Source organism: Strongylocentrotus purpuratus, unplaced genomic scaffold (assembly GCF_000002235.5).
Source record: "Strongylocentrotus purpuratus isolate Spur 01 unplaced genomic scaffold, Spur_5.0 spur5_scaffold_15, whole genome shotgun sequence".
In the NCBI taxonomy this organism is placed as follows: Eukaryota; Metazoa; Echinodermata; class Echinoidea; order Camarodonta; family Strongylocentrotidae; genus Strongylocentrotus; species Strongylocentrotus purpuratus.
In genome coordinates this window covers 36069087-36083840 of record NW_022145600.1, presented here as the reverse complement: position 1 = coordinate 36083840, position 14754 = coordinate 36069087, and the positions used below count along the sequence as shown (strand labels likewise).

Below are 14754 nucleotides of genomic sequence, written 5' to 3'. Positions count from 1 at the left end.
GAAAGAAAAGAAAAGAAAAAGAAAAGAAAGAAAGGATAAGAAAGGAAAAGAAAGGAAAGAAAGGAAAGAAAAGAGAAGAAACAAAGAGAAAAAAGAAAAAGAGGGAGGAGAGGAAAGAAAGGAAAAGAAAAAAAGAAAGAAAAGGAAAAAAAGAAGAAAAAAGAGTAAAAGGGAAACAAAAGAAACAGGGGGTGAAAGAGCGGAGAGAGGGGAGGTAAGAGCCTGAGAAAGGAAGAGTGGGAGTAAAAGAGAGAGGGGAGTTGTTGGGTGGAGTCGTCTCGTCGAGGGAGCTAGAAAGACGCGGGTAAATATGTTGCTGTGTCGGGTCAGCTGTGTCGGTATTCTTGCTCGATCCTCGTGTACTATACCAATGCAAAAGATTGAAGTCGGTGAGATGTATATTGTCGGTCGGCCGACAAGTTCTTTTCCCTACGAACTGTGACTTTTTATCCGCTGTGACGACTTCGAGAGTGACTACAACTACAATACTTGTATTTTCTCGAAGTTTCATTTTCCTATAATATCAGCTAAAGAAATAATAATAATAATAATAATAATGAACATTAGTATAGCGCCTTTTCTACAAGTAGATACAAAGCGCTTAATTAACATATACAATGAACAATTAACAAAATAGAAAGATGCTTAACAACAGACATGTATGTAACAATATAGGAATGAACAAAATAAAGGGTAAGACAGGTAAGAGACTTCCTTTCTCTATATTGTGATGAAACGCCGAAAAATCGTCTTCTTTCTCTAATAATTTAAGGAAAAGTCTAAGCTTCCGTGCTTCGCGGGAGAGGGGAAAACTGAATTCAGACAAATAGGGCTTTTTAAGAGTCGAAAACGGTACGACGAATCGTCTTCCTTTATGTGATGAAACGCCAAAAATCCCACGCTTCGCGCGGAAGGGGAAAACTTCATTTAGACGAGTCGAGAACGGTACAACGTATCGTCTTCTTTCTCTAATAATTTAAGGAAACGTCAAAGCTTCCGCACTTCACGCTAAAGGGGGAAACTGAATTTAGAAAATAAGGGCTTATTAAGAGTCAAGCACGGTTCAACAAATCGTCTACTTTCTCTAATAATTTAGTAAAGCGTCAAAACTTCCGCGCTTCGCGCGGGAGGGGGAAAACTGAATTCAGATAAGGATTAAGAGGCGAGAACAGTGCACCAAATCGTCTGCTTTTTCTCATAATTTAATAAAACTTCAAAGCTTCCGCGCTTTGCGCGAGAGGGGGGAAGAAACTGAATTCAGACAAAGATTAACAGTCGAGAACGGTACAGCAAATCGTATTCTTTTTATAATAGTTTAATGAAACGTCAAATCTTTCGAGCTTCGCGCGGGAGAGGGGGGGGTGGGAATTCATTCAGACAAGGATTAACAGTCGAGAACGGTACAATAAATCGTCTTCTTTTTCTAATAATTTAAGGAAACGTCTAAGCTTCCGCGCTTCACGCGGGAGGCCTATCACCCACACCCCCTAATGAGCGCGCTTCACGCGCTCTTTAAGTGATTTGCTTGCTCACTTCCGCCCCTCCCTAAAATAAGATCCTAGCTCCGCGCCTGCATTAAAATATAGTATATAGCTATGATGCTGACTAAGTTGACGAAATAATTCGTATATTTATGTCGTCGAGGAAAGTGACCATTTGCGCATACGCAAGTACTATAGATAGTCCATAGGAAAAACAATTTAGCCTTCGGCCCCAGGTTTATAGGGTTAAATTTGTAGATATTGGGACATTAAATTTTGTCGGTAATTGGTGGCTAGTTTTGTCGGTAATCGTTGGCCTCTACACCCCCCCCCCCCCCGCTTAAAAAAGTCTAGCGACGCCCCTGCTTACACGCATGTCACACACCTGTCTACAACCTCGCGCACTCTATACCTAGGTCAGCTGGATATTTTATTCTACTTCTTCTCTGTGACTTTCCTTTCATTTGCCCTATTTATTACTTTGTTTAATAATAAACATCTCTGTTGTCTCTGGTGTCATTTGTTCTTGATTTTGTATTGTCTCAATTTTAAAGCGATTTCATGACACATCATAAACATGAGATTGAAACCACAGGTTCACATTTTGGGCGAATTAATTAACTTTTTGTTGTTTCACCTACCCCCCCTCCACCTCTATCCCCCCCCCCCTGCCCCTCTCCATCTCTCTCTCTCTCTCTCTCTCCCCCCCCCCACCTCTCTCTCTCTCTCTTTTCTTCTTTCCTATTTTCATTTTATCTTCTCGCCCGCCATTTGAACTTCTTATTCTATCTCCTCCCCCCTCCGCCATTCGCTCTCTCTCTCTCTCTCTCTCATTCTCATCTTCAATTCTTATTTCAACGATGAGACTCTTTTGAGTACGGAGACGCAACCAAATAATGCTCGCCGTGAAGGAAATTGTTTAAGCACAAAATAAGTGACTTTATTATCAATATATTAATCTGTCATTATTGTTTTCCAGCTTCCAATAGATCGTGCGAGAAAAAATAATGCTCTAGTAAAATACACTTCAAATTGCACGTGTCCCAAACGAACAACACAACAACATACGATTATGAATAGACAAGAATGTCGTCTTCTTCACTGATATGATACCATTACATGGATCATTGCGTAAAGGTGACAGTCATGATAAAGCCAGGGAGCGTATGGATGGTATCAAGTCTGACAGACAGGAACTCAATACAAGAACCCCATATTATTATCATTATAACAAATGTATTCTTATAATTATTATTATTATTATTAACTATTTAAAAAAATTCCCGTTAATTCATTTTGAAGATTCAGTTATGTTGATTTTTATTCGAAGAGTCGCAGTTTATTTCGAGGATGGTTTCAAACAATTACGTTGAATATAATTGTTTAAATATAAAGTCATTCCTTTTCTCGGCAGGATCGAAATGTTTGAGAAAAACCCGTTAGTTAAATGTTTCACTTTTTCAAATCTAATGTGGCTATTTGTTAATATCATATATCAAATAATAGGCCTGTAACAGTCCTGTACATCCACAATTCATCAACATATCACTACTTTCTCTATATTGTAACATGCAAAACGTTACAAAGTTTTTGCTTTATATATGTGTAATGTTCGACAACAATCTAATTTATTACAAGTTTAATCTTATCAAAGTTCAAACTATTATCAAGTTATGAAAACGTTTTTAAACTTATACGAATTAAAACACACACAGACACATTTTTAAAATATCTTACTTAAATTAAGACACGATGAATACAAACACATATAGACCAAACATATAAAGACGTATCACAATTTTAAATAGAACACTCTTTAATGTGTGTGAATAAGTTATAATATGGACATAAACTTGTCTTAAGTATATACGTATATATAAATAATGTGAAAAGGAATCATATAAATATTAATATAAATAACAAATTCCTCCAAATATTGGAGGTAATAAAGTGTAATAGATTGTAAAGAATAAAAATAGAGAGATAGTTTACACGAGCGTAGACATATAGGCTTAGCGGTGATAGTTCTGTAGGATAATTGGCTAATAAATAATGATATACCATTACAAGTTAATGAACTGAACAGAAGTCGGTGATTGGCTAGTTGGAATGCTTACGTCATCACAATGGAATATTTCTGCATATAGTTACTCGTACCCGTCTCGAGTGAAGATCGTTAATAATTTGAAGGAGTAGCCTAATCACACTAGCGACGTGAGCTCGCAAAGACTCGGGGGGTATAACATCGGGTGGGGGCACCACCTAAAACATGAAAATAAAATAAATAGTATCGTGTCATTTGTTTTCTTCAACATTTAACATGCAAACATTCGGCAGATTTCCTTTGAATATCTGAAACCTTTCAAATTAAGCTAAAAATAATTAAGACCGAGATAAATGTTTGCCGAGGAATTGCGTACATCCTCCTAAGCCTTGAATAAAACGCTATTTCTAGATCATATCACATTCGAAATAAATAAATAAAATGTAACAAAATCACCATATTCATGAAAATCTCATGTCTTGTATTTTTCTTCTCAATGTTCATAAACACTGGCGATGCAGAGAATTGATTGTACGATACCTTGTATTTGAATCTGCCTAATTTCTACTGCAGCCTGCAAAATCTAGTGAATCAATGGTTTGTTGTATACGTTATCTGCATCATTGCCTTAAAACCGAATATCCCAGTTGCTTTAAATTAATAGTTTCCTTTACATATTTTGTTTGGTGTAAAAGAAGATATAACACTTACATGACAACTTGATGTTAACACTGGAGAGGGATCTAATACACTCTCCGGACATGCGCAGATTGTGCGGTTTTTCAGAGTTTCCACCTGTCAATGATAGAGAAATATAGATAAATACAAATATTAAATTAATTTGAATTTACAAAATGAAGAGATTTGTGTCGGTGACATCATGAGTCATAATGAGTACACTGACGTACCAAAGACTTACGGTTGTACCTATACATTGGAAATGAAGTCTAAATGGTCAATATTGGAAGTGAGCCGGTATCTATTAATCTTTTAATCGGGATTATTTGAAGGTGAAATTAATATTGTGAAAGCAATGTTAATGTACTTAAAATAAAAGGAGGGATCAATGTGACACAAAAGAAACACATCTGATAGAATCCAATGTTGCATGCCTTAGATGAAGCGTATATACAGGGCAAACAAGAGAAAATTCCGACAAGCATCATATAAGGATTGAAAAAACAGAAGAGAGAATAATTATAGAGAAACAAAACTTGCATGTGACGGAAAGAAAATAAAAAGAACGAGGTGAAGAAGGTGAAAAGAATCAGATAAAGGAGAAGAAGATGGTGAAGAAGAGATGAAGAAGAAGAAGATTGAGAAGGAGAAGATGATGAAGAAGAAGATGATGAAGAAGAGATGAATAAGAAGAAGATTGAGAAGAAGAAGATGATGAAGAAGAGATGAAGAAGAAGAAGATTGAGAATGAGAAGATGATGAAGAAGAAGATGATGAAGTAGAGATGAAGAAGAAGAAGATTGAGAAGAAGAAGATGATGAAGAAGAGATGAAGAAGAAGAAGATTGAGAAGGAGAACATGATGAAGAAGAATAAAAAGAAGAGCTTACCCTTTGTTCTAGACGATCTATCGTAGAATTGATCAAATTGACAAGACCTGAGAAAGCTGGATAGAATCCCGCTTGAAGAACTGAATCAGGTTGATTTACATGACTCTCTATCTCTCGATACCACGGCATGAACTGACGAATCTGCTCTACACGTGCTGCAATCCACTGGCCGTTGTGACCTGATGACTGGTTAGAAGGAAAGAAAGAATATCAATCAACTTGAAAGATCAAAAGAAAGGCAAACAAGTTCATATATTAAAAAAGCACATCAGGGGCAGCGCAACAGTATGTATTACTATCACAGATCCCCGACCCACCCCCTCCCCCCCCCCCCCCCCCCGTAATGCTGCCCCAGTATCTATAGATTTCTCTGTAGCTAGCCAATCGAAAGCTCTACGATCGCACATTCACTGTTGCAGCAGCTAAGAAGTGGAATAAACTTCCTTCCAGTATAAAAGCTGCTACATCAGAGGATGTTTAAAAAAACTCCTTAACGCGTACGTATTTCCTACTTGATTCGCTATTATTTTGTTTGTTCAATGTTATGATATGATTTGTTGTTAAATTGTTATGTTGCATATTATCGTAAGCGCTGTGATATAGTCAATTACATTTTTATCAATGAAATCCTGTTCAGTGATTGATCAACATAGCATCATGTCACCAAACATAATATTGCTATGATGTTACCGATAAGAAAAATGTGCTATACAGTGACGTCATCCATGGTATAGTTTTACTATACCATAGGACTATACCATGGATGACGTCATAGATATGCGATCGATCAAGATCAATGTGATATCGGTGTCGGCCCGGTCGCGGTACGGTCGTCTGCGCTGCTCTCACTACTCTCTACACTACTTCAGTGACAGTATACATTATTATTATTATTATTATTATTATTATTATTATTATTATTATTATTATTATTATTATTATTATTATTATTATTATGAAGGTTGGTTTGAAGAATATAAAACAAATATATTTCAAGCCACAAGTGAAATTATGGATCCCTTGGCGACGGAAAATAGTGCTATTCCTGCCACCTCGATCCATAATTTCAACTAGAGCCTCTCAGTGCATGGTATATTTGTTTACTATATGAATAGCGTAGCTAAATGCCTAATAACAATAATACCCCCCAAAACATAAACCGTTTCTGTATACGTCAGCATTACAAATTAATGAGGTCTTTAGCTGTTGGGTAACTTCCGAAAAAAAAAAGACTTTCAAATTCTCCCGTAAGTATCTTATTAAAGAGACAACAAAAGGGAAGCAAATAACATTTTGTTTCTTTACAAAGCGATGAAAATGAAAAAATGAAAAATTTTGATTAAGAAATTATTTGATAAAAGCTTAAACCCAAAACTTCTTTATTTCCCAGTGAAAGCGTTAAAATACTTACATGTAATGGGGGGAAACATGTACGGCTTTCTAATAATTCTGCTCCGGGTGCATCAAAAACCTGCAAATGAGAAGAATAATTTGCATAGCTCGTGTTAGAAGAATTTCAATAAAATTATGATACATACGTAATAAACCATTGGTAAAACGGATACATTAGTCAAAAAAGGGTACTTGGAGGAAATAGTGTTTTTTTTTTATCTGTATTTTTTAAAGATCTGCAAATTTGGATGCTTTCAAGTCTGAAGGCCTAAATTCTCATCCATTTGTTGCGTGAAGGTGAAATTCATAGTCAAAAGATGTAACAGAGCTACTGATTTTTTTCTTGTGTAACTCCTTCATTAATTTGACGTCTCCAAATGCGTCAGCAAGTTGGAAAATTCTTATAAAATCAACTAAATCTGATAGAAATGATTACGTCATGCACCATGCACTATAAAATGACAAATTGTACTCAGACTTGATTGAATTCTGAAATGAATCCACTTTCCACTTCATGATTGCCTTATTATCTTTTAAGTCCCATTATGGTCAAGTACTCCGATTCAATAACACCACACTCATTAGCAGTCTTGAAAATCGATCATTACGTCAACTTAAGGTTCATCTAGTTTATACATTAATCTTAAGAGTCTTAAAATTGGTGGGTGGGGAGGGGGAGGGGATTTCACATAACAATCATATGAATCAGTGGACAAGGATAAGAAGGACTTCATGGCAGTAATAGAAGATTTAGACATCACTTACATAACGAATGAAGATCATCTGTATATCTGTTTCTATCTCTGTCAGTTGTCTATGAATCCCCTTGTCTAATTTGCATCTGTCGCCCGGCAGTGTCGACTGCCGTTTCGTTCTCGATCTGCTGCTGTGTAGTTTTTCTACGATGGAGGCTCCTTGTGTGTGCTGAATACCGAGACAACATACCACACCGACAACGGTCAGGTAGCTGACAGGGACCCCGACCAAGGATCTCAAAGACATCATATCGGCACTAAAAGTGGAGAGGAACAAGAAGTAGAAGACAAAATAAGTTTCATAATCCAATTTCAAGAGTAATCATTTTTTTTCTCTCCATACATACTGTCACCGAACCCCTCCCCCCCCCCAAAAAAAAAAAAAAAAAAAATTAAAAGAAAGAAATAAAGCATTGTATATAAACGATTGAATTTGGGCTCCTCCGGCTATCTCTATTCCTCGCATCCTTTATGTGTGTGTCTCTCTCTTGCTATCTCTTTCTCTCTCTTTCTCTTTCTCTCTCTCTCTCTCTCTCTCTCTCTCTCTCTTCTCGTCCCTCCCCTCTTTCAACCTCTCAACTTCTTCCCTTCCTCTTCTTCTATGTTCCTCAATCATCTCTGCCCATCGCTCTCTCGCTAAAGCATTAAACTCCTCTCTTGTTTTTCTTTTTCTTCATATCCCTCTAATCCTTGTAATGTGTAGTATGCTCACGTTTCATTTCCTTTATTTTTCTTTCTCTCCCTCTCTTTCTCTCTCTCTCTTCGTATATTTGCACACTCCCTATTTATTTATTACCCTATCTCCTTCTATTTCTTTCTCTCTCTCTCTCACTCTCTCTCTCTCTGTTTAACGCAGTTGATTTACTTTTCTTTTCTTTTTATATTAATTTTAACTTTATTTAATTTCAGGAACACAAAGGAGGATATGCGGTATCAGCATCTGAATTTACGTAACCAGAAGTGTTCTTGTTAAAGGAGTAAAAAGAAGAAATAAATTATGAACTTGAGGTTTGTCATCCATTGCGGTGGGCGGAAATATTTGCTGTTATCTAGAGTCAATCACTGGATTACTTCTTTATGTCGGTCAAGCTGATAATTACAGCTATTTGGGGGCTTCACGGTAAGTGCATTCATTGTATACGGTATTGATTTCAAAGCCAAACAAAGAACGACCCGTCGTTATCTCATCTAACAAATACATTATCTGAATAAAGTCTGTATTTTCATTTCTAATCTGATAATCGGATAAACAGTATACTAATAGGGATGGGTAGACAATGAAAAGGAAAGAACATTTGTTTTCCTCTAATGTTTGCCCTTAATCGTAATAATCTGCACATTTTCGTCTACAGTGTGATCAGTTCGTTTTAAAAAATTATTAAAGACTACTTTACCGCTTTCATAGTAATTATTTGATTGTTTGATCTGTTTCATTATAAGTTTTAATTTGAATGAAGATAAACTACACTTTATCTCTATTTCATAAAAATCATTTTGAAAGATCAAGAACAAATGATATTTAATTTGATATACCGGCGAAATAGGGTGCTAATATTGCTATCACGTATGACGTGACAGAGTCAGCTTTCAATTGGAAGTGAAATCTAACCTTCCTTTACTCACGCACACGATTAAACCACATTTGGTCATAAGTACAATTTCACCGACATCTCTTTGAAACAGGTGTTAAATTTAAAGCGCACATGTTAATGGTTGTTAGCGAACTTGTACTTTGAAAAGGTATCGTGAAACCGATGCACAGGAACATTCCTGTGTCATTTTGAACGAGAGGGAGTTTCAGACAAGGATTTAACAAGGTTCTGAAGTTTCTGGAAATGCCCCTGTTTGAGACACGGGAATTTGAACGAGACAAATAAGTTGGTAGAGTCCTTTATATGCAATGGGGCAATTTGGTTTGCAATGCGACAGAAGGACATGCACACGACATATAATACAAGAGTTTTCAAGGCAGCAAGTCCCTTTTGAAGACTTTTCCAAACTCTATGAAACCTGGGAAGTGTTTAAGATATATCGTGAGTTAAATTTTACAGTCAGAGGTTATGAAACATCTTTATCAAAAATGAAAATCTAGCGCTGATTTCATTTTGCCGCAGAGGAGCTATTCTCAATTTCAACTGATATAACGGTCGAATTAGTTTCAAATTACGTACGAGTATTTTCGAATTAAACATTTGAACTTATTCGTTGATAGTCTGTTTCTATTTTTGTTTTCATTCTGTAGAAAGGTCATACTAATGGATCTCTTCAATAATCCACTGTATTTATGAAATCTCAGGTTTTTAGATCTGCAAAATGGACAAACCATCTTTAACATTCATGTAAGGCTTGACCTTGAATGATGTCTTAGCGTTAATTGCTATTGCGGCAATTGCCCCTGCCTTTATTTCGGGTTACTTCCGGTTTTCTTTTCACGAAGCGCGCACCGCTCAGGAAAATCATGATCGTATTAGGGGAAATATAAATCATTTACTTTCACGAAAGAAATCTCAGAAAAACCCCGATGCTTAATTATTTTTCACTCGCTCACTATAACAGCTCTGTACCAGCACCTTAAAAGCGGGACGTTTAATACAATGTTTTACCAATTTTAATTTATTGAAATTAGAAAAAAATCACGTGAAATAACAGGTGCATGAGTAGCTGAAGAAAAACATAAGAAAAGCAATCAAATTGACTGAAAACCCCATAAATAGTTGTGCTTGATTGTATTGTGAATGCACTAAATTGAAGGTATCACACATTATGACACTAATGAATTCCTGGTAAAATAAATACATTTTAACTTACCAATTATTATGTAGACAGGCGAAAATGGAGAATTGGTAAAACTCAGGCAAGATTCAGGCAGGATTTGGCAGAGCAATCCTAAAACCACAATAAACATCGGCAAAAAACCCCAAGAAATTTTTTTTTTCGTAGTAACGCAGGAAGATATCGAGGTATGAGATGCTTGAGAATGAATGAAGACACGTGGTATCTTTCTGAGCGATCATATGGTCAATAAGTGGCCAGCTACTATTCAAACACGCTCCTTTTATATCCTTACCAACCATTCTAAGAATTGAAGATGCCATTCAAAAGGATATATCAGCACGTGGTATGCAGAAGAATTAACCAAGACGAACAAAAAGAAGTTTAGCCGATTCTAGTAGCGGAACGATGACGGAATGGTGTAAGGAACACCCCCTCTCGACTCATCCATTCACCGAGAGCTCTCTCTCTCTCTCTCTCTCTCTCTCCTTCAGACGACCCGTCTTGACCAATGCTATGATTTCAATCTAGGGATTAGTTGAAACACTTGTGTATGACGTATTGATGAGGTTTCAGCAGCAGCGAACTTCTTATAAAACACGCCCTTCTTTTCTCCTAAAGAAGCTGGTCAAATGAGAAAAGAGAACACTACAAGATTATAGGAAAGAGAAAGGTCAGATGGGGTAGCAAATAGAGAGAGAGAGTGTGAGAGTAAGAGTGTTTGAGAGAGAGGGAGAGAGAGAAAAAGAAAGAAAGATGGAGATAGAAAAATAATACAAATTTTTAAAAAAGGGGGAGAGAGAGAGAGGGGAATAGTGAGCAAGAGAAAGAAAAAAAACGACAGAGAGGGAGAAAGAAAGAGAGAGAGAGAGAGAGAGAAAAGAGGAGAGGAAGAGGGAGAAATAGAGAAAGAGAGGGAGGGAGAGAGAGAGAGAGAGAGAGAGAGAAAGAGTGAAATTGTAAAAGGAGAAACAATATTCGAGGAAAGAGGAAGTTCAGACGGAGTAGCAAAAAAGTGAGTGAGTGAGAGAAAAAGTTTGTCGATTAGTAGCTTAGAGTGCTCTTTTGCCTTACAGTTAAAATGTAAGTTATTTCGTAGTTATTGGTAGGAAATCTTGATGTTTAATGATTATTCGATTTAATTTGATTCAATGATAATCCTATTCAGTTGATAATGACTTGTATTTAAAAAAACATGGCAAAATTCCGGAAAAATTAAATCGCAAAGACTTTCAAGAAATCAACTGAGAGCATTGAGATCATGTTTAGATGACGTAACATGTCATTGTCATTTTCAGATGACGTAACATGTCATTGTCATTTTCAGATGATGTAAGATGTCATTATCATGTTCTGATGACGTAACATGTCACTGTCATGTTCAGATGACGTAACATGTCTTTTCATGTTCAGATGACGTGACATGTCACTGTCATGTTCAGATGACGTGACATATCACTGTCATGTTCAGATGACGTAACATGTCATTTCATGTTCAGATGACGTGACATGTCACTGTCATGTTCAGATGACGCGACATGTCATTGCCATTTTCAGATGACGTGACATGTCGTTGTCATGTTCAGCTAGATGACGTAACATGTCATTGTCATGTTCAGATGACGTAACATGTCATTGTCATGTTCAGATAATGTTACATGTCATTGCCATGTTCTTGGCATGATGTAATGCCTTTTAACATGACATGGGCGCAGCCATTTTCTTAATAATGTAACGTACCGGACAAATTTGTATATGTATCAAGCTTTAGCTGGAAAGACGTTTTAAATCAATAATTAAACAATTTCTTTTCAATGAGGGAAAATCATAGCTGAGAGGATTAAAAGAATATTTGGTGAAAAATGTATATCAGGGGAAGAATTGAAATTCATTTCTTTAAAGTTACTAAAGATAAAAGTTGTATAATCTTTCTCATTCAACCCAGAAGAGCACCAACTTATTTATGTAATTTGCGTTCTGACAATTGTAGTACAAAGGATTATAGCAGGTGAATGAAATACTTCATATTTCACGACACACACCTGGGAAGAAAGCATTCATAATTTTGAATACATTTTATGATGAACGGCTTCGCTTAGTACGTCATGTTATCAAGAAAATGGAGATGCCCATGTCGCGCCAAGAAGCGGTACATTATTCTTGCTCTTCACCTCTCTCATACACTTTAGCAGGGAATCTCGTGTATTAATTAACAAGAATACAACAAATCTCTCAGAATAACTTTAATTATTTCTTGGGGTGAGGTTTCTTTTAATCCATGAATTTCCCACTTAAATAGATCGCCTTCAAAAAACTTATACAAAATAAATGAATAAAAAAGAGAAAATAGTGACACCAAAATAATGAACCCCTTAGAAATAGAACGAACAGACACCCGGAGATAATCGGATGTATCTTTTCTTCATAGACATTTTTCTTTTCACTTTTCTTTGAGATTAATATTTTAATATAAATCGTCTCAGAAGACAGCATTATCAAAACCTGATGATTTGTATGTTTACAGAAACTTAGCTTTCCATACAGTTTCTCATTCGCCATTATGCTAATTTGAAACACAATATTAAACAGTGTGAAATGTGCGAGGATACCCATAAGCGTCTCGTCTCATTATTCTTTGACAGAAGAAGAACGAAGAGCAATTAAAGTATCAGCTGACGACGCAACGAACCTTCTGAATGACTTCCGTTCTTCGAATCAAATCTTGATATTTTGTCACCTCTGCGTCCGATCTCTACGCCCACGGTTTAACGGAAGGCCTCAAGCAGTTCATAACACCTTGTGTCACAATTAAATATTAATGTACCAATATTAGCATTTAATTAACTATCTCAGGCGACGTGGTTTTCTCATAACCTTGTCCATTTGCCTATTTTAGTCAATAATTTTTATTCACCCCCTTTATTTTTGTTCCTTTTCATTTCCCGTTTTTCATATCCCTTTTCTCCATTACTTGTCTTCATTCTTATTGTTCCCTTGTGTCTTTTGTTTTAAGAAAGATAAAAAGATTGGAAACCATGGCTAATAATCAGGTCATAATGACACCAGACTGACAAGACACTACATGCGTGACATCGAAAGGCCTAGAATCGGTCGCGATGGGAGTCGGGATGGCCGGAGTCAGTTTTTTTAGTCAGTTTGGGGATGTGACTTGGGCAGAATTCATAATCTTTTATATATACTAAAAATCTCCTAGCATAATTAAACCACTTCCCCTTCCCAATTTATCAAAATCTCTTTCAAATTCATGCAAAAATCTTTAACCTTTGTAACACTTTTCCCCTTACTGGAAAATATACATTTTCAATTATTATTCTTAACCCAGTAAAAAAAAGGTTTGATTATAATGTATTTCCCATTTCGATCTGTAATTATAGAAAGAATCTCCAAATCTTAATGTGAGTTTATCAAGACGAGAACACCTTTACTATGTCAAGTACCATGACTAGAACAACGCCTTCCATTCCACATTAATTGCCAAGTATCTTCTATATCAGCAGTAATGTATGTTTCTTGCATCAACACAACATCTGCATTTTTTTATCATTGCACTGAGTAAATATCTGAGATCTTTTGTTTTTTCCCTAGTTCATTTTACTTTTGAGGAAAGAAAATTACAAGAAAAATGTGGACGGTTGAGCGAAGAGAAGGAGAAGAAGAGAGTATGGATGAGAGGGGTTGAAGAGCTCGATGAAATATCATATCATTTTAGGATACACACGCGCGCGCACTGCACTCACGCACCCACGCACTCACGCACACGCACACGCACACGCACACACACACACACGCGCGCTCACATACACCCACGCACGCACACACACTCACACACGCACACTCAACGCACACACTCACCCACGCACACACACACACGCACACACACACATCCAATCCCCGTGGTCCATGCCCTTAACTTCAACCCTAGACCAAATCCTATACTGTATTATAGCCTAACCATAACCCCATTGTAACACTAACCCTATTCTCTGACGAATAAAGTCCGGAGCTATTAATTGTCGCTATCTTAAATACTATCCACGGATAGTGCATCTAGTCCTACCCAGACAGGTTACCCCCAGCTGATAATTGTCCGATGAGAGGGTTTGTCGTAGTTTGTCCGAGGCGTTTTCCCCACTGTGTTAGTCCTAAGGAAGTTGTCCTAGATGATAGCTGTGCGGGGTTAGTTGTCGGGGGGGGGGGGGGTGTTTTACAAAACTTGTCATCAGTGACAAGTGACAGTTTTTTATATAAGCTACTGAAATCCTTGCTTCTGATTGGTTATCAACAGATTTGTCACTGATTTTTGTCATTTGTCATTGAAAAAAGGCTTTGTGTAACGATTCCCTGGTGTGGTCTGTTATGGGTAGTTGTCCAGTGTTGATATTTGCTAGCTTTCAGGCACAACCCCGTGTCAGTTGTTCTGTGTAAAAATGTCTGCAAAATAAGACTACAATATGTTTCTTTCTCTCTTGATTGTATTTTGTTTGGCAATGAGTTATAATTGATTTTTTTTTTGCTACACATTATTTTATGAATTATTAATATATGTAGAATTACATGTCATAAATGACTGTTTATAAGATTTATTTTTCCATCCTTATTTCTTTCTCGTTTTTTTCTCTTTGGTTTAAGAGATAATTATTCAAATAAATAAATTTGGGACGAGACGGCCTAGCTGAAGGTACTTTGTACTTGAATTTATGCTTTTATACTCGCTCGCTCCAA

At 36.6% G+C, this 14754-nt stretch overlaps 1 protein-coding gene across 1 annotated transcript; it reads right to left on the bottom strand.

The window, feature by feature from the left end:
* Positions 1 to 2404: 2404 nt before the first annotated feature.
* On the bottom strand, positions 2405 to 10444 carry LOC100888194. The gene is made up of 6 exons (XM_011665137.2): positions 10048 to 10444; positions 7250 to 7496; positions 6504 to 6563; positions 5093 to 5278; positions 4237 to 4320; positions 2405 to 3743 (listed from the first exon to the last, which is right to left on the bottom strand). The coding sequence occupies exons 2-6, from the start codon at positions 7487 to 7489 to the stop codon at positions 3603 to 3605; spliced, it is 711 nt and encodes a 236-aa protein (XP_011663439.2). The 5' UTR covers positions 7490 to 7496; positions 10048 to 10444; the 3' UTR covers positions 2405 to 3602.
* Positions 10445 to 14754: the final 4310 nt, after the last annotated feature.

Excerpts from the sequence above, each read along its gene's own strand:
- LOC100888194 (XM_011665137.2), bottom strand. The coding sequence starts at position 7,489 with ATGATGTCTTTGAGATCCTTGGTCGGGGTCCCTGTCAGCTACCTGACC. Across the intron at positions 6,564-7,249 it reads AGATGATCTTCATTCGTTAT|GTTTTTGATGCACCCGGAGC; the intron begins GTAAGTGATGTC and ends TCTCATTTGCAG. Across the intron at positions 3,744-4,236 it reads TGTTAACATCAAGTTGTCAT|GTGGTGCCCCCACCCGATGT; the intron begins GTAAGTGTTATA and ends TTCATGTTTTAG.